Source organism: Equus asinus, chromosome 20, assembly GCF_041296235.1.
Source record: "Equus asinus isolate D_3611 breed Donkey chromosome 20, EquAss-T2T_v2, whole genome shotgun sequence".
Taxonomy (NCBI): Eukaryota; Metazoa; Chordata; class Mammalia; order Perissodactyla; family Equidae; genus Equus; species Equus asinus.
The window spans coordinates 73,741,989-73,767,897 of NC_091809.1; the positions used below are offsets into that span (position 1 = coordinate 73,741,989).

Genomic DNA, 25,909 nt, shown 5'->3' on the forward strand with positions numbered 1-25,909 from the left:
TTTTTGCCTGCTCCTTCTGCACTGAGCCCTGGGGAGATAGCTTGCTGTTAGTGCTCCTGGCAGTTAACAAATGCTTTTTTGTTTGCTGTAGTCTTGTGGGTCTCATATGCAGCGAGCCTTTTGGCTCTCAGAGCTGGGTGTTTTAGGGATCTGTCTTTCAGGTGGAAGTCTTAAATGTTGGGGTGCTAGGTGTTGGGTCCAAACTCTTGCCTCTTCAGGGAGAAGCTGGGAGTTGTGAGTTCCCTCCTGAATGTACCTTGCTGTGTTGGGGGTGGGGTTTATGGTGAGAGTGTGTCTCAGCCTTTCCTACCCATTTTAGCGTGGGTATTTTCTCTTTTGCCTGATGTGTAGGAACCGCTCAGCTGGTTTCTGGATTTCAGAGGGAATTGCTCTGTGTGTAGCTGTAGATTCAGTGTGTCTGTGGAAGCAGATGAGTTCAGGAGCCCCCTGCGTCGTGGAGTAGAACTCTTTGAATCTCTGGTTTGGGAAATTTTGGAAATTTGGAAAATTTTCAGCCATTAATATTTCAAAAAATTTTTTTCCAGTTCATTCCCTCCTTTGATGACTTCAATTACAGGTATGTAAAGCTACTCACTAATACTATTAAATTTTTTCAGTTTTATTTTGAAGTTTGTATTGCTATATCTTCAAGTTCACTCATCTTTTCTTCTGTTATGTCTAATCTAGGGGAGACTTTTAGGAAGTTTTTTGTTACTTTAGTGAAGCTGGTGGGGTTCAGAAATACCAAGATTCAATTATTCATGTGGATTAATGTTAGTGTGACTGTCTTTATAGGGATAGCATGATGAAGGTAGGGAAAAATGGGTTATGCATCTTTGGAAGAATTTTTTTTAATGAGGCTTAGGAAGGTGAGCAAACAAATTCTATGAAATTCAGCCACATCCATAGAACACCATTTCTTCATTATTAGTTTACTATTTAAATGTGGAAATTAAAATACTTGCCTTTACACAAGACAATATAATTGTACAAAAGCAGGGAGAAAATCAATACAATACATTGCAAGCAATGCAATGTGATGCAGTACAATACAAAAGCAGGGGGGAAATCACATGGTTAAGGCAGTTGGGGGAAATGGAGGAGAAAAGGCAAGAGAAGAGGTAAATTCTCATAGTAGGGACCATATCTTAGTCACTGTTATACACCCATCAGGGAGAACAGACAATGTAAACACATTTATTGAGCACCTCCTATCTACGAGGTGGTTCCATGTACTTTAATCTTTATAACCTCACTGTAAAGCATCTATTAGTATGTTTTAAAAGGAAACACTCAAAAAAGTTAGTTAATTTGCTCAGTGTATGGTATACAAATGTCTTTCATACACTAGGTCTTGAATCAATATTAGCTGAATAAATAAATACATATTTGTTCAAAATAAATACATATTTGTTCAAATTAAGGATATCTTGTGAATTTTCTTTGCCATGCTTCTTTCTAATCTTTCCTAGAAAAATGGCAAACTTATAACTACAGGCAAGAGAAAGGACTATGATAGTTATTATTCAGTAATAGCAACAATAACAACAATTAGTGGCAGTAACACATATGGACTTCCTATGAATTGGCCACTACTTTGATTTACATATATTAATTCACTCAATCCTGACAACACTATGAGCTATTGAGTAATCTTTATTGAGTAATCTTTATTCCTCATTTTACAGATGAGGAAACTGAGTTACAGAGAGGTTAAATAGCTGTTCAAAGTCAACCTCTTAGTAAGTAGTGAAGCCAGGATTTGAACTTTGAGAGTGGAGCTCCAAGCTGTACTTAACACCTCTGAACTATTTTGCCTCTAGTGCCTTGCTGTCTTTCTTCTCTGTGGTTCATCTAGCTTCACCTTTGGGCTCAGCCAGATCAAGGTTTCCCTAATTTCCCCTTCCAGGCCTCTTTGGCAAGTACTGCTTTCTAAAGCCAGAGGCAAATATTGATAGACTTCCCTGCTTAGTCTGTTATAGAAAAGGAAAATTGAAGTCATGGAGTAGAGTACTAATCTCCTTAGCTTTCAGGTGGCAAGGGAAGTGAACCTAAGTCAACCTTGCTGTATTTCTCAGATTACTACCTTAGCATATGAAGAAATAAAACACCCAGAATTTATGGAGCTTCTACAAATGAAATGGGCCAAAGACATGGACAGAAAATTCACAAAAGAAAACAAGACGCCAACATCTTTATTTAAAAATCACCTTTAGCTAGATTCACTTTTGTTTTTTTCTTTTTGCCTTGAGATTGGCAAACTTTAAAACGATTGATGTGGCTGAAGCTGGAGAATGACAGTGAGAATGTGAGGGTGGTGAGGGATAGTGAAAAGGTGGTGGGATCAATGGATTATCGGTTCTGGTGAGGCTGAAGTAATGCTGGAGTTGTGTGAGAATGAATGAACTAGAAGGGAAGAAGGTAGTGATCAGAAAATGGGATTTTATAATTGAGAATGTGGAGAATTTGAATTTATTGATAATGACAAGGTCTCTAGCAACAGAGTCTGATAAAAATATAATGTGTTATTATGTAATTTTAAATTCCCTAGTGGCCACACTAAAAAAAGCAGGTAAAATTAATTTTAATGTATTTTATTTAACCCAATATATCCAAAAGAGTAACATTTCAACATGTAATCAATAGACTAATTATTGAGGTCTTTTACGTTCTTTTTCTCATGGTAAATCTTCAAAACTTGATGTGTATTTTATTCTTACAACACATCTCAGTTTAGACTAGTCACATTTGAAATGCTCAGTAGGCACATGTGGCTAGCGACTATTATATTGCACAGCGCAGGTTGAGTATGATCGTGGGAATAAGTGGTAGGGTAAAGAGACCAGGGTGTTGGAAGGATCATGTATGTGGATCCTGGAATCACCAAGAATGTTATTCAATCACTAAAAAGAACGTGTTCTACCTCTATGTAATGAGTTGGAAAGATGTCCAAGACATATAGCAAAGTGAAAGTTAATTTCCAGAACATGTATGGATAATACTATATATTTAAAAAAATATGTAAGTTACAAAAGAATACTGCAAGGAAAGAGGCATGCTAACTTGATAGTGGTTACCTCTGGAGAATGGAGTAGAAATAGGATGGAGTGGGCTTAAACTTACATTTATTTATTGAATTACTGAATATTTATTGAGTAGCTGCTATATACCAGGCAAAAGGAATAGAAACAATTGTCTTTCAAGAGTTACTTCTAATTTCTTCAGCAATTCCTGAGTCCTTATCATAAAAAATCCATTTGCTGATTTAGTTTCCATTCATTCTTTGGTTAACCTTCATGTACAGTTTTCTCAAGTGTACTTTCAAATATTGCATAATGCCGTAGACCATTAAATATTCCAAAGACTGTCTGAAAGACTAGAGGAATCGTCATTGCTTTTATCTCTGTTTGACAAAGCAGCAGCCAATAAAGTATAACTCTTCCTTTTGGTGGCAATGGAACAGTATGATACCTAAAAAGGAAAAAGAGTTAAAGCACTTCTCCTGGATGTATATTCTATAAAAAGTTTGTTGATTTCTCCTAAACTGATAATTCTATTATAGGTCTTTCATGTAGACAGCTAAAAGGTTAAAAGTTAGCTATTTGAAATTGCAAACTACTATATTTTCATTAAAATGTGTCATTGGCTGCTAAATAGGAGAGTTTATTAACATAAAAAAAAAAGAGAGAAGGAAGAAAAGGAACAAACAGACGGACTTACTTGACTGCCAGACGTCCATTTTTAGAAAAAGCCAAAGCAGTGGGATATAAAACACCACATACTATGCCAACCAGTGAACTTCTCAGAACACAATTTTCCTGGCTTATATTACCTGGAAAACAAAAGTAAATTTGGTCTTCCTTTAAATCTCAAGATAAGAACTATTAAGACAGTCTTGTGGCTTCACAGAGTAGTCATCTGTACTGTCCTCAATCATAGTTAAATGGTAGAAAGAATATTAGAAATTCATTTTATGGCACATAACAGACTAAACGCATCACTTTTAACATTTAAAACATTTAAAAAATGCTTTTATTATACTTTACATAAGGGAGTTATCTCTTACTTATGTGGTTGTTGTAGAAGCAATTTCATAAGGAAGAATATTAAACTAGCAGACCAGACATGGGGGTTCTAGGTTAACACATTTTTATTATCTATGTGTGAGACATATGCTAGGTTGCTAGGGATAGAGTGTTGCATAAAAGAGACCCAACCTCTGACCTTCCGGCCAGTCTACCAGGAAAGAAAGGTATTAGACAAATATTTAAATAAATAATTTCAAGTGTGTACAATGCTTTGAAAGTAAAATGAATAAAGAATGTATCTAGAAACCTAACCTACCCTGAGGGAATCAGAGGTTTCCCTGTGGAAGAGATATGTAAGCAGAGACCTGAAGAATAGGGACCAGAGGTTCCATTGATTACTAGTTGTGAAACTTAAGGTAAGGGGAGGAGGCAGGAAATAACATTAGAAACCCATAATATGCCAGGTACTATGTTGGACATTTAACATACAGTATCATAATTCTCACAACAATCCTGTGAGGTAAGTACTATTAGTCCTAATTCATAGATAAGACAACTGAATCTCAGAGATTAAAGGACTTGCCCAATGTCACAAAACTTAACTGGTGGAGGTAGGATCTGAAATCATATATGTAGCATGCCAAAGCCTGCTTTTCCCCCACTATATTATGTTGCTTCTTAGCATACCTGAACGTGTCTCAGCTTTGGTTGCTTATCTGTAAAAAAGACCCAATACTACTTGCTCTGCCTGATTAGGAGGGTTGTTGTGGGGATGAAATAGGAAATTATATATGAAGGTACTTCGTTAAGGGTAGTGCCATATGCAAATGTAAGGGATTACTATCAGCAGTAGCAATGGTAAATGTTAATGAGTAATTTTACTTATACATAAACACATTATACATTAATGAATTTAAATTTACCTGAATACAAACCATCTGTTACAAGGAGCTTATAAGCAACTACAGTAGACAAAAATGGAAGTGTAGTCAATGATGCATATGTCTTCAAAGCATCATGTTTAACCTTGAAGCAGTGTCTGAAAAGGAAGTTTGCCAGTATTCCAGAGAAACCAGATGTTGTTCCAAAGAACACTGTTCCATCTATATTTAAAGTCCTATTCAGGAAAACAAAGAGAAAAATTAAGTTCAACATAATATTCTCCTAATGGATATATCCTTTCCTGGGTAGTCATTTGTAATTACATATTTATTCAACATTAAATATTTTTTGAGTTCTCGACTGTGCAAAAGATATGTTCTATGTGCTGAGGATGGGGCAGTGAATAAAGGGAAAAAAACCCTACCTCTAATGGAACTTGCATTCTAATGAGAGGATCTAATTCTCTTTCTGAGAATATTTAGAGTGGTTCTAAAATGGAACCCTTTTAAAGAGAGAATAAATTTTGGCTACAAATAAATATGAATATGTTCCAATGTAGCCAAAGTCTATGAGCTATCTAAATCCAAGAATACTGCTCTTGCTACTAAAAATGTTAATTTGCTTAAGGTCATTTGAAAAAAGTTGTTTACATTTGGTTAGGCCTTTTAGAAAATAACTGTTTTTTAATTAGCCCAGATACAAATTATTTAAAATAATTCGTCTAGGATTTCCAAAACTTTATCCAAAGAGATTTGATAGATCTAGTTTTACTTATTCTGACTCATACCTAAATCCAGAAATATCTAAGGTCTAAGATCAACAGTCTGATTTTATTCTTGAGCTCTATTAATCTAAAAGTCAAAATGGTAATGTGAGGCTATATGTACATCATAGACTCTGTATTCCTTTTGGCTGAACTCAGCACTGTGGCTGAGGTAATGAATTCTAAACTGAATTTAATTACAGTTGATCATCAATTAAATATAAGTAGCCTCCAAAACAGTGTTCTCCTAATTACTTTTAATTAAAAAATATCTATTGCACAAATAACATTTCAACAATAATTTTGGATATTTTTTAAGAAGCAGAAGAAATTATCTACAGTTCCAGTATTCCAACAAACCACTATTTTCATCTGTTCAGGTTTCCCTCCTGTTCTTTTTTTTATAAGCTTTCTTCATAACCAACTCAATAAAGTTAATAGGATCTCAGATACTCAGAAACAATGCAATACAGAAGATCTGCAAATAAAGTTATTGACTTTCAGTCTGAGGGTGTCTCTTACTTTTCTTTTTTAAGATATTCAAATTTTTTTTCTATGATTTCGATGACCATTGGTCTTCTGAGTTTTGCATCTCCTAGAGGACTGGGCGGACCATGTGCGTTTGTTGCCATCTTGATGTCCTGGAAAACACAAAATTCTAGAACCATAATAGCTAATGATATTAATATTAAATCTTAAAAATTCTACAGATTCAGATTAAAAAACATTTAGACCCTAGTAACGTGTCAGGTACTGTCATCTGCTTTCACATACCTTCTTAATGATTCAGTCAACATTTAGTGAGCTCTTATGATCTGCTAGACAATGGCTTTTTGATTCATACAATAACTGTGAGAAATTGGTAGGATAATAATTATCTCTACTTTTATAGATGAGAAAAATGAGGTTCAGAAAGGTTGACTTGCCTTAGGACTTGGTGTAGAAGGATAACTTATTGAGATATTGAGTTTTTCTTTTCCTTACAGTTTTCCCGGAAGGTAGCCAGGCCCTTGTAGTTCTCCTTGCTCTAGCTTTGTCAGAGCTGGAAGGAAACAGTAGCTACTTGTTGACAACTATCTCTATCCTCTGTCTCATGAAAGCCCCAGCTCACTTTGGAGATTATGTTGAGTTTCCTGGAGAGGTAGGAGAGAACAGGGATTGCCTTGGAGAATGGCAAGAGAGAACATCAGAAAGAGGGACACTCTTCCAAGCTAGGAAGAGGTAGTGGATCATGGCTACTTTGGATTATACGTTATACATCTAACTCTCTAGTAGCATCTTGGGCAGAAGCAGGGCCTTTCCTGGAAATTGCTATTTGGTATACCAGGGAGCCTGAACCCATAGCACTGGGCTCCAGGGTTGAAGGTTCCTATGTCCCAAGTATGATGTATGAATAGACAGTTGCCACTGTCAAGGGACCATAAGGGTTTGGCCAGTAGCATCTTAACAGAAACCAGTGGTTAAACAAAACAAAACAAAACAAAACAAACTTGATCCACAGAAAGGATCCTTTCTGAATGTTTTGTTCTGGGTAAGTTTCTCAGATCTCTGTGAAAAGTCTTAACGATAACATTTGTTAAATCTTTTGTCACACTGGCATCATGGGATTAGCCAATGATCACATAATAAAATGTATGGCCTTTCACATTTTATACCAATCTTCTTTTTAACATTTATAGTCAAGGGCATAGACTAACTCTCAAATTTCAGGAGTCTTGGGCAAGAGAATAGAGTGGAGTAAGCATAATGAACACGGAAGATACTTAATAAATCAGTGATTCTCAACCTTGAGTGTACACAAGAATCATATGGGGAGTTTATATGAAATGTAGTCTCTTCAGCTCCCTCCTGAGATATTTGGATTCAAGAGGAGAAGGAGGAAGCCTAGAAATCTGCATTTTAATAGCACCAACTAATTCTGATGCTGGTAGTAAATAGACACATGGTGAACATGACTGGAATACTCATTTGCTAAATAAGTGATATGTACCAATCCTAACCCTAACCAATCAAAGGCAAGTTCATCCATGGCATCAACATCCTAAAGGTATGGACTCCTTTGACAATTCATATGGTATTACATTGTGAGTAATAATGGACCAGTTTCTTTCCCTGCATCATTGTAGAATTGTACTCAAGCTGGTTCTTTTTCTTTAAATTATCTGGGAGGACAGGAAAAAAAAGAATATATTTTACAAATTACAATTTCTCAGGGACTAGATTTAATCTTTTCTCTTTCTCTGACATTTAAATGGAAAATGGAAGAGAAGAGATAGTAACATCTAAGGGAGATTCTATATCTAATCTATCTAATGTACTATGAAAGCAGACATCAGTAACATGATAATTAACCAGAAGCCTTGGACAAATTTTTGTTTTGCTGTCATTCCATTCATTGAAGTCCCTTTCTCCTCACAAAGAAAACTTTGAGGTAATGTGTTGTACCACCCTCCTACCATGTCATGTCTACAGCCTCAGTATATAGGGAACACAGAAACTCAGGATTATGATCCTAAAATACTGAAACAGGACAGCAAATATTTATTGAGTGCCTAGGCTTTGCAAGGCACTGTTAATAAAGCAGAGAAACTGGTGACTTTCTGATAGACTTTTAACAAGTACTGAAATGTACAGATTTTGCTATAACCAACATTTTATCTAAAAATTAGTCCAAGACCACTCAACTGGTCACCACGATCATACCAGTATAGGTGCATTTATCTAGGTTTACAGTTCACAAAGCATTTTATGGTTTTGTAGTACTTCTATGCATATTATTTCACCTGACTTTCAGAAATTTATTCAACATTCACTCATCATTTACGGAGCACATGGTATTTGACAGCCGCCCCCAGCCCCATAATCAAGATGTAGTCACAACCCAGCCGGAAGTCAGGACTCAAAAGGCAGGAAATTCAAATACAGAATGAGTGTGCCATCAAAAGAAAACAAAAAACATAAGACAAGCCAAACTTAACCTAGCCAGGGGAAGTGTGGGAAGGTTTTCCGGAGGAGGTGGCATTTAAACCAATATCCTAAAGAGACTTTGGCGGAGGTGGGGTGGTGAGGGATAGGTGCAGGGAGGTATTTCAAGTTGGAGGAAAGGCCATTGCAAAGGCTCGGAGGCAAGAGAAACCAAGCTGCAAGCTATCCGGACTAGACTTTGTCTCCTGCTTTCTCTCTGCTTCTTTTCATAGCAACTGAGGACTTAATTACGCCCTGCATGGACTTGGGAGCTGTTCTCTTTAGATTTTCAAATCCTTTTTACGTGCATCATTTCAGAAGAGTCCACCAGCACTATTAGGCTGCAGAAATCACTGCCCATATCACCCCGGGTTTCTGCGTACCTTGGGCGCTTCCCCAGCTCCCACCGGCACCACACCTGTATCCCTCAGGTCAACGCCTGCCTCACGCCGGAGCGCCGCCATCTTGCCGGCTCACGTGACTCACGGGTAGGCGTGGAGCCGGAACGCCTGGGGCGGGAAATGGTACCGGCTCAGGCGTCTCTCCTGCAGCCGGGGCCCGCCCCGACCCAGTCAAAAGCCGCGCCCTCCATCCTGGCTGTGATTGGGCGCGGCGTCCTGAAATTACAGCTGCTCATTGGCTTCGAGGAAGTCCAGTCGCCCGTGGGCCCGCCCCTCCCCGCCAGCCCCGCATTCCCTTCCTCTGCGATTTGTTAGCTTGGCTCGCAGTTATCCCTTCCCGAGGGGAAAGTGGGGCGTTCCGAGCGCAGGGTTGTTGGTGCGCGCTTCCCTCTCCTCAGGGCACCTCCGTTAGCTGCGGCCGAGCTGCCCGCCCCTTTCACTCCTCGAGGGAGCTCGCCCCTCTGGCCTGGTCCGTGTGTTAAGGCTCCGGCTCCTCGGGCACCTCCTCCCCAGAGCCCCCAACCGGCCGTCGGAGCAGCCCCGACTAGCCTCCTCCCCTCGCAGCCGTCTGACTCCTCTCCCTAATCTTTAGTCCCCTCATATTCCATCCTTTCACCCCTCTTGGAAAGGGACTGGAGAGAATTTGCCCCCTACTCTCCGAGAAGACCCCCTTGCCAGCCGGTGTTTCGGGGTCGGGGACGCTGCGAGGAGGCCTGGCGCCCTTTTGTGCACGTTCATTGCCCGGCAGTGTCTCCCAGACCAGCAACCCCCGACCCTCCAGTCTCCATGTCTTAGAGAAGCCAAATTCGAGGGTTATATAATTTCTAGTGCTGCTGTTTCTCCTGCCTGAGGAAACACTTCATCGCGTGGAGGGTGCAGGACATTTCAGTGCTCTTCTATATAAGAACGGGGTGTGGGCAGGGGTGGCCAGCGGTAGCAGAGAGCTTGCTTGTCTTTTCTGCAAAAGGAAGGTGGGTAGTTTGGAGAGAGACTGAGAGAAAGGGTGGACGTGGAAGCCAAGCAGGCTAACTCTCTCGTTTAGGAAATCGCGAACCGTTTGCACAGCTTATGCTTACACGCCTAATACTACTACAGCGTCTCAGAAAACACCTTTGGGGGAAGGTTTGACTTCTCCTCGCGAACAGTCTCAGTGTTTTTCCTCGCCGGATAGGGAAGCTGCTCGGATTCGAAGAGAGGGCATGATGTGAATGACTCCAGTGTGAAGAAATCTGCTTCGCCAACTCATCCTGCATCAAGTGCCCATTGAGTGGCACTGTCACTTTAATGTCTCCATGCCAAGGGATTGCTTTCCTTCTTTTCAATCCTCTCGGTTAATACATGGGAGGATCAGAATCAGAGGGGCTTTAAGGATCAAGCCTGAGGGGTTTGGAGAGCACAGAAGAAAAAAATGAAAGTGACAGCAAGCTGGATCCTGTCTTACTGAGGGGGTGAGATCCGGAACTTCTGGTCCAGTAAATAGAAAGGGGCCTTTCAGTCTGTGTTCTGCCCCAGAAAACTGTTCAAACTCATCCACCTTTTTAAGAGACCAGAGTCAGAGAGATTTTTAAAATATTTTTTTGGGGAGGGTGTTTAAAATTTTCTCTACAGAATTGAGAATATTTATCATCAGCCAGTTCAACTTTGAATTTGATCATGTATAGAGTAATGAGACAGCTGTGTAAATTTGATTTGTGCCTTAATTGAGTCACTGAACTCCAAAAATGTTGCTGCCTGAAGAGTTTTAATAACATTTTCTATGCTTACAATAATTTTCTCAGCATTTTTTTTTTAAACAAATATTTTATAAAAATTGAAAAACTCAGAAGTTATTTTTCTCTAAACTCTGTGGGCCGTATCAAAAGTTTAATTGTGGAAAATATACATCATTTTTTCTTTATCCGAAAGAGAAGACAGCCTGGATTTCAAAACTGAGCAGTGAAGGGGTTTGCAACAGTTACCTGGCTCTTGGCTTCAATCCAGCTGGATCAAGTTGAGACTTGAAAAGAGATCTTGAATCCTGTGGCAGTGGAAAGACCCAAGAATGCCAGTCAAAAAGAAAGGTGGGCTCTGAGGCTTCCTACATAATATGTTTCTCCATTTTCTTGGTTCTGGTATTTGCAATTTAAATTATATCCATTTGAGAGTAAAATTTTGCTTGAGTTTGGGGAAATATTTACTGTAATAATGTCTTTTCAGTGATACATTATTCAGTAATATTATTTTGCTAGAGTAAAATGAAGTGGGACTATAGTATTTAATTATAGATATTTGTGATTTCATAAATCAAGTGGTCTAAATCACCATTTATAATCAGCATAGATTTGGTACCATAGATTTTGGATTTTCTTTAGCTTCTTAAAGGTTACCTTTAAACAATCTTTAAAAAACTTGAACAGTGGAGTTCTTCCTCATGGATTTAATATTTATGAAGGGAATCATAGTTGTAAAAGGTAACAAAGTTGTTTTCACTGAAAAAAGATATAGATTTATTAATTATCTTTTGATTAAAAAGTAGCTATAATATTTGGGTTTACGCTGGTGTAAATCTTGACTAGAGCACAACTTTGGTAACTGTTGTGCTTTTCAGAGGAATGCATTATCCAATAACATGATTGGCAAGTTCCCTAAATGAAGCAAACACCTGACCCCCTCACCAGAATTGATCAAGATCCAGTGGGTTCCTGACGTGTAGTTTATCATAGGTCATATCTTGAGGATTTACTTTAGCTTAGATCTACCCCAGATGAACTTTGTTCTTAAGGATTGGTTTTTTTGACATTGTATGGAAGATCAAATCAACTATGAAGAGTTTTCTCAAGTTTTGAACCAAAATTTGTATGAACACATTTGAACTCTACTGTACTGGGCTAGCATAGATCCAAATGTTGACCAGTTCTGTGAGTTGGTACAGTCTGAAACTAAAGCTCAGCGTGCAGGTTAAAGTGCAACCTGTACCTGCGCCATGTTTAATCCTTCTACCCGTGGATTTTGAAGGTGCATTGAAGAAACCCATAATCAGTGAGATGCTTTATCTCAACCAGTATCCGTAGAGATGGACAACGACACGTAGAACTGTCCCTTTATACACTGGGATTTAAGACTGGGATTATTTCCTTTTCCTGCTCTCCCACATAATATCACTGAGAGAAGTAAACTCTTTATGAGATTTTGGAGCCACACCTGTCCAGACCTGACACAATTGGTTTATCTGGAACAAGAGTGGTTTTGGGAATGTAGCCAATAGACAATATGGCTCTTTGACTTATTTAGCTTGCTGTATATTTTTATTCTTTCTTCCATTTATTGTTCTCTAGACAGTGTCCCTTTTGGACTACCTTATTTTAGACTATTAATTGAATTAAACACTTGGGGGTGTGTGCGTGTGAGAGAGAGGGAGAGAAGAGAAGCGGAGAGAGAGACAGGCATAAAAAGGTATCTGGGAAGGAGGAGGAGAAAGGGCAGTTGTTGATGTTCTCGGAATAACTTAAGTAAGCAGGGTAAACTAAAGGTTCTAAATTCAATAGACTGAGTTTATTAAAAGATCTTACCTTTAAAGGAAAATTGCTGATATGCTATTGAAAATCATACTTGGTGAGAAATAATTTAAGGTTTATTTCCTTCCTTCTGCCCTCCCTCCCTTGTCTCCTTTTTTCTTCCCTCTCTCCCTCCCTTCCTTTTCCCCTCTCTCCTCTTCTTTGGCAATAGATTTGGTTGTAATGGATCAAATTTTTTTTTTTTTCCTTTTTCTCCCCAAAGCCCCCGGTACATAGTTGTATATTCTTTGTTGTGGGTCCTCCTAGTTGTGGCATGTGGGACGCTTCCTCAGCATGGTCTGATGAGCAGTGCCATGTCTGCGCCCAGGATTCGAACCAACGAAACACTGGGCCGCCTGCAGTGGAGCACGTGAACTTAACCACTCAGCCACGGGGCCAGCCCCTGGATCAAATTTTTTAAGGAATCAATTAGTTCTAATTAGCAAAACATGTATATATTTGGATTATGCTAAGGTATATGTATTATGCAATTTACCTTGTGAATTGATCTAGGTAGGGAAACAATTTATCTTATTTTTATTTTATTTTATTTTTTTTGAGGAAGATTAGCCCTGAGCTAACATCTGCCACCAATCCTACTTTTTTTGCTAAGGAAGACTGGCTGTGATCTAACACGCGTGCCCATCCTCCTCTACTTTATTTATTTATTTATTTTTTTATGTGGGACGCCTGCCACAGCCTGGCTTGACGAGTGGTGCATAGGTCTGCACTGGGATCTGAACCGGGGAACCCCCGGCCGCTGAAGCGAAAGGTGTGAACTTAACCACTGCACCACCAGGCCAGCCCCTTATCTTGCTTTTAATCTCTTAAAACTGTTATTATTAAGATAGATATTTTTGAATATTATAGACAACTAGCCAAACAAGTTATGACCTGTGCATTGTATTTTTAATTGGCTAAGCTTATTATCTGTACTGTTTCTAAAATAAAAGTACAACAAATATTTTAAGTATAGCCTAGATTTATTCTACACTGTCCTCTTGAATCATTTTTCTTTCTTCGTTGTTACATGTGGTAGATATGATGGAAGAGCTAGAATTAATGTAATTTTAAACAATAACAATCTTCATTGAACCCTGTTTATTCATTGTTAAATATATTCTCATTAAAATAAAAAATTTTCATAAAGACAGATTTTCATTTGGTGTTTGTTTTGTATGTTATTGTGAAAGTATAGAAGAGTTTCTTTGATTGGTAACATTCAACCATGATGGGAAGTAGGAACAGGTGTGACATCTCACTAAGTCCATTTTTAGGTGCTATTCTTGACTGTTCTTAGATGAGCTGAAACTGCCGTACCTCAAACCTCTGTGTTCACTACCCTTTTGCTTTATGACTTTACTTCCTACTCTTCCCACCTCACTCTCTTCACGTTTTTACAGATCTCAGTTTTATCAACAGAAGACTCTTCATTTCTCCGTTGGAGATTTCCCCCCAACAGTTGCTTTTCTTTCAGGATTCTTCTTTCTACAGTAGTAACTTGGTTTGCTCCCAGCTGAGCCTATAGGACATCTTTGACCTATTTGAATTTGTGAAAATTCAGGGCCAATCCAAGGTCAGTTATATTAGCATTCTCTGATATGATGCAAGATCATGGTGTGTTGGTACATTGCAATTTCTTTTTTGAGCAGTTTTTTGTTCTCTTTATTGTCATTAAATATGTAATAGAAATCAGGGCTATTAATATTTTGATATTGATGCTCATTTCATTTCTGTGTTTTAAAAAATTGTCCTATTAATTATCTTCTGAGCTTTCTTTAAATTGGTGTAGAAGTCTATCTGATATTATTAATTTATATGACACTTTATTTCCTTTGAATTCTTTTTTTGCAACTGTTCTCAGTGATATAATGGAGTATTTATAAAATTATTTTTACCAAATTCTGGAAGTTAAATACTACCATTTTCATAATTTGTATGTTTTGAGATTGTTCTTTCTAAAAGAAGCTGAAGAATGTTGTGTAATTAGAATTCTAAAACATGATATTACCGTGTGTGTCGCGGGCCTCCTTGAAATGGAGATTCTTGTTTCCTGGGTTCACAGTCTTTTAATTATGTCTTTCCTTTTGGTTGACTGTATAATTCATAAAAGTATCATTTCTGTTTTTCTTTTTCTTTTTTTTCCTCTCTCTAGAGAAGGGAACTTAGAACTCTTCTGTTTATTCTTTCTTCATTTGAAGTTTTTTCTTTTCATTATCTGTTCCCTGCACTTTGTGGCTTACTTAAGTTCTTTTTTGTAGTAGCTCACTAATTTATATTTGCCTTTCATTATCTGGGTATATTCTCTTTTTCCATCTCTAGCTTTTCTTAAACTCTTAACATAAATTTCTTTCAGATTCTCTAAAGGGGAAAATATGTATCTGAATTTATTCACTGCACCCGAGTAGCTATTTTATTCATTTTGCATATATTTTACGAACTTTGTGTTTGAACTTTCATGTTCACCATACCAGTGTTATATCCAGATGTTTTTTCCATTTCACAAAACTTCATGTTTTTTTCTTTTTCCTAGCCAGTAAGACTCAAAAGAATTAGACGCTGAATCTTCCCAGACAGGATGGGAAAAGACAGTTTTCAAACTTTTGCAATTTCTGTAAGTCAGAGTAAAATAGATAATTTACTAAAGATGTTTTTAGATCTAAAATCCCTCAGAGGGTCGTCTTGACCCTGGTTGAGAGAGTTATTGGAAATCATGAAGCCACAGACTCTTGTTGAAAAATACTCATCAATCCAGGAGGCATAAAGAGGGAGCATTCTAGAGAGAGAAGAATACTTTTTGTATTCAACTACTGATTAACTGTATGGTATGAAACAAACAATAGGCATAGCGCTAAAATTATCTGTTAATTGAATTTATTTTATAGTTCTTATATATTGGGAAATGTGCAAATAATATGCAGATGACTCGATGCCATAAAATATTTGAACTGTTAGGTTTTTGGGAAGCTGCCCAAGTGCTGCATTCATGATAGAATATTTGATTTCTCCTTTAGGCTTATTATTGGTTACTTCTTTGGGTAGAAGAGTCTAGTCAGTGAGAAGATATACACAAAATATCTTTAAACACTGAATTAAGGCATTCAATTTGTTCATGCTTTTGTCAATCAATCAATCAATCCCTCCCTCTTCTATATCAATATATTCACTAAACTACAAGAATTCTCTTTCTTTATATTCTCTCTTTGTATGCTCTTATTTCTTAATATTTACTGTGTAGCCGTGTCAGTATTATAAAATATTTTTTAGTATAGGACTGAAATGTATAAAACTTTTTTTTTTTTACTGAGAAGAGAGGACCTGTTCCCCAGCTATAATTCCTGCTCAGGAATTTGTAGCAGTCAAGGCATGAGGGCTCTGCATCCTCAATGTAGGTTGCTTTGTCAGCAAAGGATCATGAGTTTTACCCAGTCTCTTCTGTCCAGTCAGTCATTCTGAATTCCAAGTAGTAAGCTTTCTGCATAGGTTCAATTTTTAGTAAGTTTCTCAAAGCTATTTCAAGAATTATAGCCAAATCACCTTGATTATGAAACAATTCCCCTGACCCCATTTGTTTTAGGATTTACGATCAAGAGGAATGATATATTATAAAGTGGAAAATCCTGTGAAATGAATTATTAAGTAAAAAATTTCAAAGATTTTGGGTAAGATTATATATCTCATTTCTTCTGAGGACACCATCTTGCTAGCCACTGAGCCCTAACTTTATTAGGGTAAGATTCTGAGGCTTCTGTATGTGGCCTGTCATTTTGAAGAGCTGTGACATTTTTATCATTGGAAGTGTGATAAGGCTTGGAATAAACCTGTTAGGTTCTGTTCTATTTAAAATCCCTTATAGATAATAAACTATAAATTCTTTTAAAAGGTAAACTTGTGTATGTGTTTAAGGCAATAGCTTTACTTCAATTTATTTATTCAATCTTTTATCCATTCAACAAAGACTTATTGAATGCTTGCAATGTACCAGGCACTGTGCTAGGTGCATGTTTTGCAGTGGCAAATGGTATTCAGTATCTGTCTTTAATGATGCTTAAAATTTGTTGGGGAGACAGATATGGAAACAAGCAATTTCAGTGCTGTGCGATGAGGTTAACACATTGTCATATTCATTTCTTTGAACTATATCACCAGATTCTCTGTCACCATCATCATCATTATCATCATCAATGGCAGTAAAATTGTTGCAAAAATCTAGATCAGTATTCAGAAGACCTGGCTTCTGGGAGAAGGTACAAGGTTGGATAATCATTGAGCTGGACTCTCAGTCTATAAATTTAGATATTTAAGAAATATCCATTTATTTTCTATAGTTCAACTTTATTTCTGACTTGTAGTCACTGAGTGGTGGACAAAAATCACGCTTATCCTTTTTGAGGTTTTCCCTATTTCCCTGGGGTTATGGTAGGATTCTGTCTGGTCATTGATCATCTGTGTATAATAGCTTACTTCTGAGACATGAGTAGTTATGTCTAGATAGTTCTTTCTGGTCTGGCAGCAGTTTGCTACTTCCAAGACATGGATTTTTAGATTTTTTTCCCCCCAGAATTTTTGTGTTTCTGTTTGCCTAGATGCGTTATGATGCCATTCCTCTCTGGGATCTTGCTGCCTTCCAGGCAGCGCTGCCAGGAAGCACAGGCTAGATACCTGTGGCCTTGAGATCCAAAGACTTTTCTCTGTTTTTTTCAGCTGAGAAAATCTCTTTCTAGCCTGGGGAGGGGCTAGGAGACGTCCCTCTGTCTGCATGGATCTGAGAATCTCTCTTTCATCTCTGAAACAAACTCTTCTTTTATTCTGAAGGCTTAGGCTTTTGGAAAGCAAAACTGGAATAACTTAAAAATCCCTTCTGTGTTTTGTCCTGGCACATACCTCCCCTGAGGCAATGAAGTACAAAATCAGTTACCTGCTTGAATGAGAAGAAAGGAAATGGGAACATTTAGGGAGAAAAAAAGAAATTTCTAAGTGCCAATCTCTCACATGTACAATCAAGTTTACATACCTTCTTATGGTGATGCCACCAGGTGACCTTGTGAAAATCATGTAATCCTTCTGAACTTTAGTTTCCTTTTCTAAAAGGGGTTTAATATTTTCCCATACTCAATATATATTGTTTCCTTCCTCCATCAAATTATATAATGTATATGAATTTCACTTTTATAAAGTTAGGTAGTGATAGAATTAGAATCAGGAGCTCATCCGATGCTCTTCTTGCTGTATGAGAGTGGTGTTCTTTGAACAAATGAATGGCATCGTGGTATAGTGGAGGAGAGCCCATGGATGGAATCCAGTCTTTACTATCAGCTGGATAAGTTATCTAAAGAAAATCAACAGGTTGAGCTTCAAATTCATCATCTTAAAACATGACTGTATTGTTAATGCTCACCTCCTAGGATTAATTTGATGATCAAATAAAAATATCTAGTCCATATAAAAATTGTTTTTTAAATGGAAAAGTGCTACATAAATGCTTATCTCAGAATACTTTTTTTGTGGGGGTCCAAGGAGGAGGAAAGTTGTGTTCAGAATCAGAGTCCCCTTTCATCAATGGTCTGGGTCCAGGTTCCTGGTCAGCTTCTGGAGCAAACCTGCCCAGATATGACAAGGACACATCTGGTTATAGACAGGAAATGACATACTGTGCGTTTTTTTTTTTTTTTTTTACAGATTTTATTTTTTTCCTTTTTCTCCCCAAAGCTCCCCAGTACATAGTTATATATTCTTCGTTGTGGGTCCTTCTAGTTGTGGCATGTAGGACGCTGCCTCAGCGTGGTTTGATGAGCAGTGCCATGTCCGCGCCCAGGATTCGAACCAACGAAACACTGGGCTGCCTGCAGTGGAGCGCCCCAACTTAACCTCTCGGCCACGGGGCCAGCCCCCATACTGTGCTTTTTTATAGACTATGATAACATTTCTTATGAGTATTTTTTCTCTTTCAATGATCCTAAAGTAATTTGTAAACCATCGATTATTAACAAAATGATTGCAATCTTTAGATCTGCTTTAAGTCTGGCCAGACATTTTCCCACAATTTAAATTCTAAGTTTTATCTATTTTTTCGTTTTCTTTTTCTAGGTTTTTACAGCTGGAACAATGCATATTTCAATATTCAGCTGAAGATGCAATTTGCTATCTTTTTCATTTCTATTTGTTAATACTTAACCTGATACTTTTCTCATCTTTCTCTTTAACAAGTCTGTAGAAAATCTGAAAGCATGGCTTATCTGAAAGGTAGTAATATAAATCCACTATTTTATATGAATATCTTTTTGTGTCAACAGGGGAAATATCCTGATCAACAGATTTTTGTTGAAGTATATTAAAAAAGATTTTTGGAGGGAGAGGGAGTAAAGTATAATTGCTAAGGACGATTACAGAAAAACGAAACACTGTGATCCTTTTCCAGTAAGTTAAGTTTCTGTATGGTTTAATACTTGAAGGAATGGGCTTTGGTGCCAGATAGACCAGGGTTTGAATCCTGATTCTGGCACTTACCGGTTGTGTAGCTTTGGTCAAGTTACTTTGTTTCCCTGAGTTTGTTTCCTCATTTGCAAAGGATCTATAGTAGTATTTCTTAGGATTTTTTGTAAAGATTAAATAAGGTAATCTATGCAGAATGCTTAGCATTGCTCAACAAATGCTAGCTAATCTTATTAGTAATAAAATGATACCTTTGTTGTATCACCTTGAACTATAAATTTTAATATTAAAAAACTTCTTTTTTAAAGACTTGGTACAAGGCTAACTTTTCTGTTGGTATTCATCATGTGAATAGCCTTAATTTACAAAATAACAAAAACACTAAGAATTAAGCATAGATAAATACTTGCTAATAAAATATTTTTATTTGCTAGTCATAATGTTTTATAAGTAATGATCAGAAGTTGTGACTGTTCAATTTTGCATATATTCTTTTAAAATGGTGGGAGAGAAAAGAAAACCTAATTATTTTTGTGTGTTTCGATTCAGATATATCACACTGTAGTTAAAGTGATCTTTCTAAAACTTTTATGAAAGTGGTCACGTTCATCTTCATTAAAAGTCTTTCATGGCTTGTTATTCTTCCTTGGGTAGATGGCCAAACTTAACATGGTCTGCATGGCATCAAGTTACTTCTCTGCTCCCATGGCACCTGGTACCTCATCATAGCATTATTACACTCTGTTTTAACCTTTACTTTCTTGAAATTTCCTATTTAATTATCTTTTCTTTCAGACGAAAATCTCTGATTTTGGGGGTAGAATATTGCCTATCTTGTTCAGTACTGAGTTACCAATATGTGGAACATAGTAAGATATGCAGTAAATATTTGATTAATGAATGAAAGAACTTATTATCTTTATCTACTAGACTTTTAAAGGTAGAACCATTTTAATTCATATGTTAATAATTTTTATATTAATAAACACGTGAAAATTAGTGATTCGACATATAACCATAGATTCTAAAATTCAGTGATACAACTTGTGTCTGATTGGTCAAATTTTATTTTTCTTTCCATAGAGATATGCTCAACTCTATTTCTTGAGGATTAAGGGTGGTATTGTGGAGAGAACACTATTCTTGGAGTCAAAAGCTTTACGGTTAAGCTCCAAGTCTGTTGTTTATTAGCTCTGTGATCTTGGACGAGCCTCTGTGATTTCAGTTTCATGTAAAAATGTTGCATAAATATTGCAAAGGAATTTCATTATTCTAAATGCTGTTCTCCAAGATTTGTGTATTAAGTTCACCCTTTCCTCTACTGTACGTTGATCTTAGTTTTCTTAATGATACCACCATATGTTCTATAATTCTTCCTTTTTTTAATTGTGGCAAATAATTTTATGCATCATCCTTTCCCCCTTTCTAAAAGTTCATTTGTTAGCACTATTGCCATTTGCTGTTTCAAATTTAAATTACCTGTCCCAAATTATTTATAACTTTTTGGTAATGCTATTCTTAAAACCAAATAGAAAAGAGTTGAAGCTTAATTAACAGACACATGATTACCTACAATTCCAATTATATAACATTCACTATGACCTTTGGATCGTATATTTCATGCAAAAAATTTTTATTTAAAAAAATGGCTTCCCCTCTGTTTCCTCCTGTGCCTGCCTTCAGGTAATTCAAATTTAGTTTCATTCTTTCAATAGATTCAGGAGTCATATGAAGATAGATTTCCTTTAAGAAGAAAATAAGAAAAGTGAGGCCATTGTATTGGCAATATAGGTGAAAAATTTTCCACTTATACCTGGTTACTTGAAAACCAATTAAAATATTCACCTGCTGTCGAATTGGTTCCAACTCCTAGTTGGACCCTGTGTACAGCAGATAGAGGGTTTACCGGTGGCATAGCTTTCAATATCATAGAGACACAGAACCACCACAGTATGATAACTGACAGACTGGTGGTGTGATTCCCTGACCAGGGAACAAACCTGGGCTGCAGTGGAGAGCACCAGATCTTAACCACTAGATCACCAGGGCTGGCTAATCCTGACTTACTTGGATAATTATCTCAGTTTTCCCACTTTATTCAACTAGTCGACATCTGGCTAGGGATTTTTTTTTTAATTTAATTTTTATCGAGTTAATGATAGGTTACAATCTTGTGAAATTTCAGTTGTACATTATTGTTTGTCAGTCATGTTGTAGGTGTACCCCTTTACCCTTTGTGCCCACCTCACACCCCACCTTTCCCCTGGTAGCCACTAATCTGTTCTCTTTGTCTACATTTTTAAATTCCTCATATGAGTGGAGTCATACCGAGATTGTCCTTCTCTATCTGGCTTATTTCACTTAACATAATTCCCTCAAGGTCCATCCATGTTGTTGCAAATGGGACGATTTTGTTCTTTTTTATGGCTGAGTAGTATTCCATTGTATATATATACCACATCTTCTTTATCCACTCATCAGTTGATGGGTACTTGGGTTGCTTCCATGTCTTGGCTATTGTAAATAATGCTGCAATGAACATTTGGGTGTATGGGACTTTTGGAATTGCTGACTTCAAGCTCTTTGGATAGATACCCAGTGGTGGGATAGCTGGATCGTATGGTAGTTCTATTTTTAATTTTTTGAGGAATCTCCATACTGTTTTCCATAGTGGCTGCACCAGTTTGCATTCCCACCAACAGTGTATGAGGGTTCCTTTTTCTCCACAACGTCTCCAACATTTGTTACTATTTGTTTTGGTTATTTTTGTCATTCTAATGGGTGTAGGATTATATCTTAGTGTAGTTTTGATTTGCATTTCCCTGATGATCAGCGATGATGAACATCTTTTCATGTGCTAATTGGCCATCCATATATCTTCTCTGGAGAAATGTCTGTTCATGTCCCCTGCCCATTTTTTGATTGGGTTGTTTGATTTTTTTGTTGTTGAGTTGTGTGAGTTCTTTATATATTATGGATATTAACCCTTTGTGAGATGTGACTTGAAAATATTTTTTCCCAGTTAGTGGGTTGTTTTTCGTTTCAATCCTGTCTTCCTTTGCCGTGAAAAAGCTCTTTAGTCTGATGAAGTCCCATTTGTTTATTTTTTCTATTGTTCCCCTTGTCTGAGAAGACATGGTGTCCGAAAAGATCCTCTTAATACTGATGTCAAAGAGTGTACTGCCTACATTCTCTTCTAGAAGCCTTATGGTTTCAGGTCTTACCTTTAGGTTTTTGATCCATTTTGAGTTTATTTTTGTGAATGGTGAAAAAGAATGGTCAATTTTCATTCTTTTACTTGTGGCTTTCCAGTTTTCCCAGCACCATTTGTTGAAAAGACTTTCTTTTCTCCATTGTATGCCCTCAGCTCCTTTGTCGAAGATTAGCTGTCCATAGATGTGTGGTTTTATTTCTGGGCTTTCAATTCTGTTCTGACTAGGGATTTTTGACCTGGACAACAGGATCCTCATCATCTTGCCCTTTTTTTTTTTTCTTAATTTATCATCTTTGCTTAGGTATCTAGTTTTAGATTACCCTCAAGCTCAAGCTTTGATTAATCAGAAATAAGAATTTAAGTAGAGAGAGATAAAGGGCATAATGGAATTGACACTACGTGGTGATCATTATTGATAATCAAAAGAAGCATAAAAGTGTAGCCATAATTCCAGCACTAGCTGCTGGCATGCAGAAATCTAAGTTGGCTAGAAGAGACTTGACCAAACTTCGCCGTTTTTAAAAAAAATATCCCAGCATCTTGTTTTATGTGTCACATTTTTCTCATACAGAGATGAGAAGCATAATAAGCTCTGTTGGTTAAGAGAACATCTAGCTGCTTTGAATCAATACAGTGTCTTCCCTGTGTAGTTAGTCAATAAATACATGTTGAATGAACTAGTAAAAGTCCCTTTACCCAGCAAATTATATTTATAGATGTGATTTTGGGAATGCTCTTTATACATTTTTGAGAATTGCTGTTCACAAGAATAAAAGATCATAATAAGTGAATACCTAGAGAAATGCCACAGAAGTAGAAGAGCTTAAAAATTATAATCGTAAAAAAAGAAGAAATACTTAGTAGATTTTTAAAATTTATCTGTTTAACAAATGAAGGAATGAAATAGACTAAATCTTAAGGCACCAGAGATAATCAGATAATTATAGCCCCAAAATATATGTAAGTACTCAGGGAGGTTTAGTATAATTATGCTATGGCTGATTACTTATATTAGTGGTTAGGAATAGGTTAGAAAGTGAAGTCAGTAAGCCGCTATCATTTCAAGGAAACTGCTGATTGTTTAAGTATTGACAAAATGGAGATTCCAATATTTGTCCCTGATTTGAAGAGTTGTTAAAAATACTATATCTGGTAAAGTATGAAAGCAACTAAAAAAATTAAAGTTCTATAAAAATGTATTTGCATATGTTTATGTCATCTTTTGTTTTATGTCTTATTTTAAAATTGGAGAGGGCTCCCTGTGCATCCACAGGGATTTCTTTGTTTTTATGTTCCTAACCTTTTTAGATTAAAAAAAGATTTACACAATGTCCTTCTCCATTTATTACTGCCTATTTAAATTCTCCCTTATTTCAAGGGAGTTAGCTTGAGGTTTGTTATGTTAAATGGGAGTATTAGGGAAGGTCTCGTTGATAAGGTAACATCTGAGCAGAGATATAAAAGAAGTGAAGGAGCTAGCTTTATGGATATTTGAGGGAAGAATGTTTAGGCAGAATAGAAAGTATAGAGGCTCTGAGGCAGGAGAGTTCTTGGTGTATTTGAGAAGGAGCAGAGACCACTGTGTTTGGAGTAGACTAGTAAGAGGAGAGGTATAAGGGTTGAAATAGGAGAGGTGAGTTTTTGCTGAGTGAGATGGGGAATCACTGGAGGATTTGAGTTGAGGAGTGTTGATATCTGACTTATGATTTAAAAAGATCTTTCTGGGTGCTATGTTTAGAAAAGACTGTCAGAGGGCAAAAGTGACAGCATGTAGACTAGTAGGAAGTTGTTGCAATAATGCACGGGACAGATGATGGTGACCTGGACCAGGGTGGTAACTTTGGAGGTAGTGAGAAGTGATAGGATTCTGTATATCATTGGATGTTAGAGCCAATGGGATTTACTGATGGATTAGATGTAGAGAATTAGAGAAGGAGAAGAATGAATGATAATTCTAAGGATTGGCCTGAACAGTTGGAAGGATGAGAGTTGGAGAACATTGCGGGAGAAGTAGATTGGGGGTGGTGGATAAGATCTGGAGTTCAGTTTGATGAGTTATGTTTGAGATGCTTATTAGATATCCAAATGGAAATGTCGAGTATATAATTGGATATGAGTCTGGAATTCAGGGGAAAGGTCTGAGCTATAGGTATAAATTTGAGAGTCTTAAGAGTATTAAAGCCAGGAGCCTGGATAAGGTTACCTGGGGAGTAAGAATAGAGAGAAGTCTCCAGAAGTTTAGAGGCTTGAGGAATGAGGAGGAGCCAATAAAAGTGATTGAGAAGGGGCATGCACAATACAGGAGGAGAACCTGGAAGAGAGTGCTGCCCTGGAAGCAGTGGTGTGCTGGAACAGGCTCACACCAGCTTGCAAGAGTCTATCGTTACATTTTCAACAGATTTGCAAGCTGGTTTAAATGCTGCCATTAAAAAATTAAATTATAGAAACTTACATTAAATAAATTACGTTAAAAATAAAGGTAATAAATACTCAAAACTCATCATTTCCTAATTCTTTTTCTACATTTTCATACCATTTATGCTCTTGAGGTTGTTTACATCTGTTGTATCTGTATGGTGGAAAAGCTGCGTAATGGCGTGCTGCTGTACATCTCTTCCCGAGGCTGCATTCATTGATGTCATGTTGGTAGCTTGAAATTGGCCGTGGTGGGAATATTTACATCTCAGAAATTGCAAATGCTATAAATGGGGGCTTGATTTATTCTTTTGCTGATAATACAGTGATAAAGAAAATGTTAATAAGGCATGTGTAAATTAAAAGTATGTTGTGTCTATGGCTGTTATATTGTGATTGGCACAGAAATTGATGAAGTATTTGTCTACTGTTCAAAAATTATTATCTGATTCAGCGAAGAAATCACGTAATTGATGAAGAATTGAGTGAAGGTTTATCACATAAGTCATCCTTGTTTCATTTTCTTTTTTTAAAATTTTCTTTCATTTTTTATTTATTTTTTTATGGTGGTAGCATTAGTTTATAACATTATATAGATTTCAGGTGTACATCATTACATTTTGATTTCTGTGTAGACTACATCAGTGGCTGCGTGATACTCTCAGAATGTGTAAAGTGATCACTGAAAATATTTTGAGGGTTAAGAGTTAGCGTGCTTTACAGGAAAGAACAACTTGATACAGACTCTGAATACCAACATTCAAATTTTAATAAGGTCTGTGTGAGATCATATTTGCCAGTACTAATAATATTATAAACCAATACTATATAAATTTTGGATGTACATCATATTTCGATTTCTATGTAGATTACATCATGTTCACCACCCAAAGACTAATTACAACCCATCACCATGTACATGTGCCTAATCACCTCTTTTTCCCGCCTCCCTCCCCACTTCTCCTCTAGTAACCACCAATCCAATCTCTGTCCCTATGTTTGTTTGTTATTATCTTCTATTTATGAGTGAGATCATATGGCATTTGACTTTCTCCCTCTGACTTATTTCGCTTAGCATAATACCCTCAAGGTCCATCCAGGTTGTCACAAATGGCCAGATTTCATTGTTTTTTATGGTTGAGTAGTATTCCATTGTGTATATATACCACATCTTCTTTATCCATTCATCCCTTGATGGGAACCCAGGTTGCTTCCAAGTCTTGGCTATTGTGAATAATGCTGTATTGAACGTAGGGGTGCACATATCTTTTTTTTTT

General features: G+C 37.0%; 2 protein-coding genes across 17 annotated transcripts in view; one reads left to right on the plus strand and one right to left on the minus strand.

Annotated features, from left to right (window-relative positions):
* Positions 1-2,165: 2,165 nt before the first annotated feature.
* TMEM126B (transmembrane protein 126B) lies at positions 2,166-9,219 on the minus strand. 9 transcript variants are annotated; one of them, XM_014868025.3, is made up of 6 exons: positions 9,021-9,218; positions 6,600-6,806; positions 6,196-6,314; positions 4,952-5,145; positions 3,721-3,832; positions 2,166-3,471 (listed from the first exon to the last, which is right to left on the minus strand). In XM_014868025.3, the coding sequence occupies exons 3-6, from the start codon at positions 6,303-6,305 to the stop codon at positions 3,288-3,290; spliced, it is 600 nt and encodes a 199-aa protein (XP_014723511.1). In that variant the 5' UTR covers positions 6,306-6,314; positions 6,600-6,806; positions 9,021-9,218; the 3' UTR covers positions 2,166-3,287. The 9 variants fall into 9 exon arrangements, with proteins under 9 accessions (XP_014723511.1, XP_014723512.1, XP_070346659.1 ...); XM_014868026.3 differs by having other exon boundaries at positions 9,056-9,190; XM_070490558.1 differs by having other exon boundaries at positions 6,196-6,331; positions 9,056-9,175.
* Positions 9,220-9,886: 667 nt separating this feature from the next.
* Positions 9,887-25,909, plus strand: part of DLG2 (discs large MAGUK scaffold protein 2) — a 1,809,506-nt gene continuing 1,793,483 nt past the window's right edge. For all 8 annotated transcript variants that reach the window (XM_044753763.2, XM_070490530.1, XM_070490528.1 and 5 more), the window contains exon 1: positions 9,887-11,098. In XM_044753763.2, the coding sequence (XP_044609698.1) occupies positions 11,080-11,098 (19 nt within the window). In that variant the 5' untranslated portion in view covers positions 9,887-11,079. The remainder of the gene's footprint in view (positions 11,099-25,909) is intronic.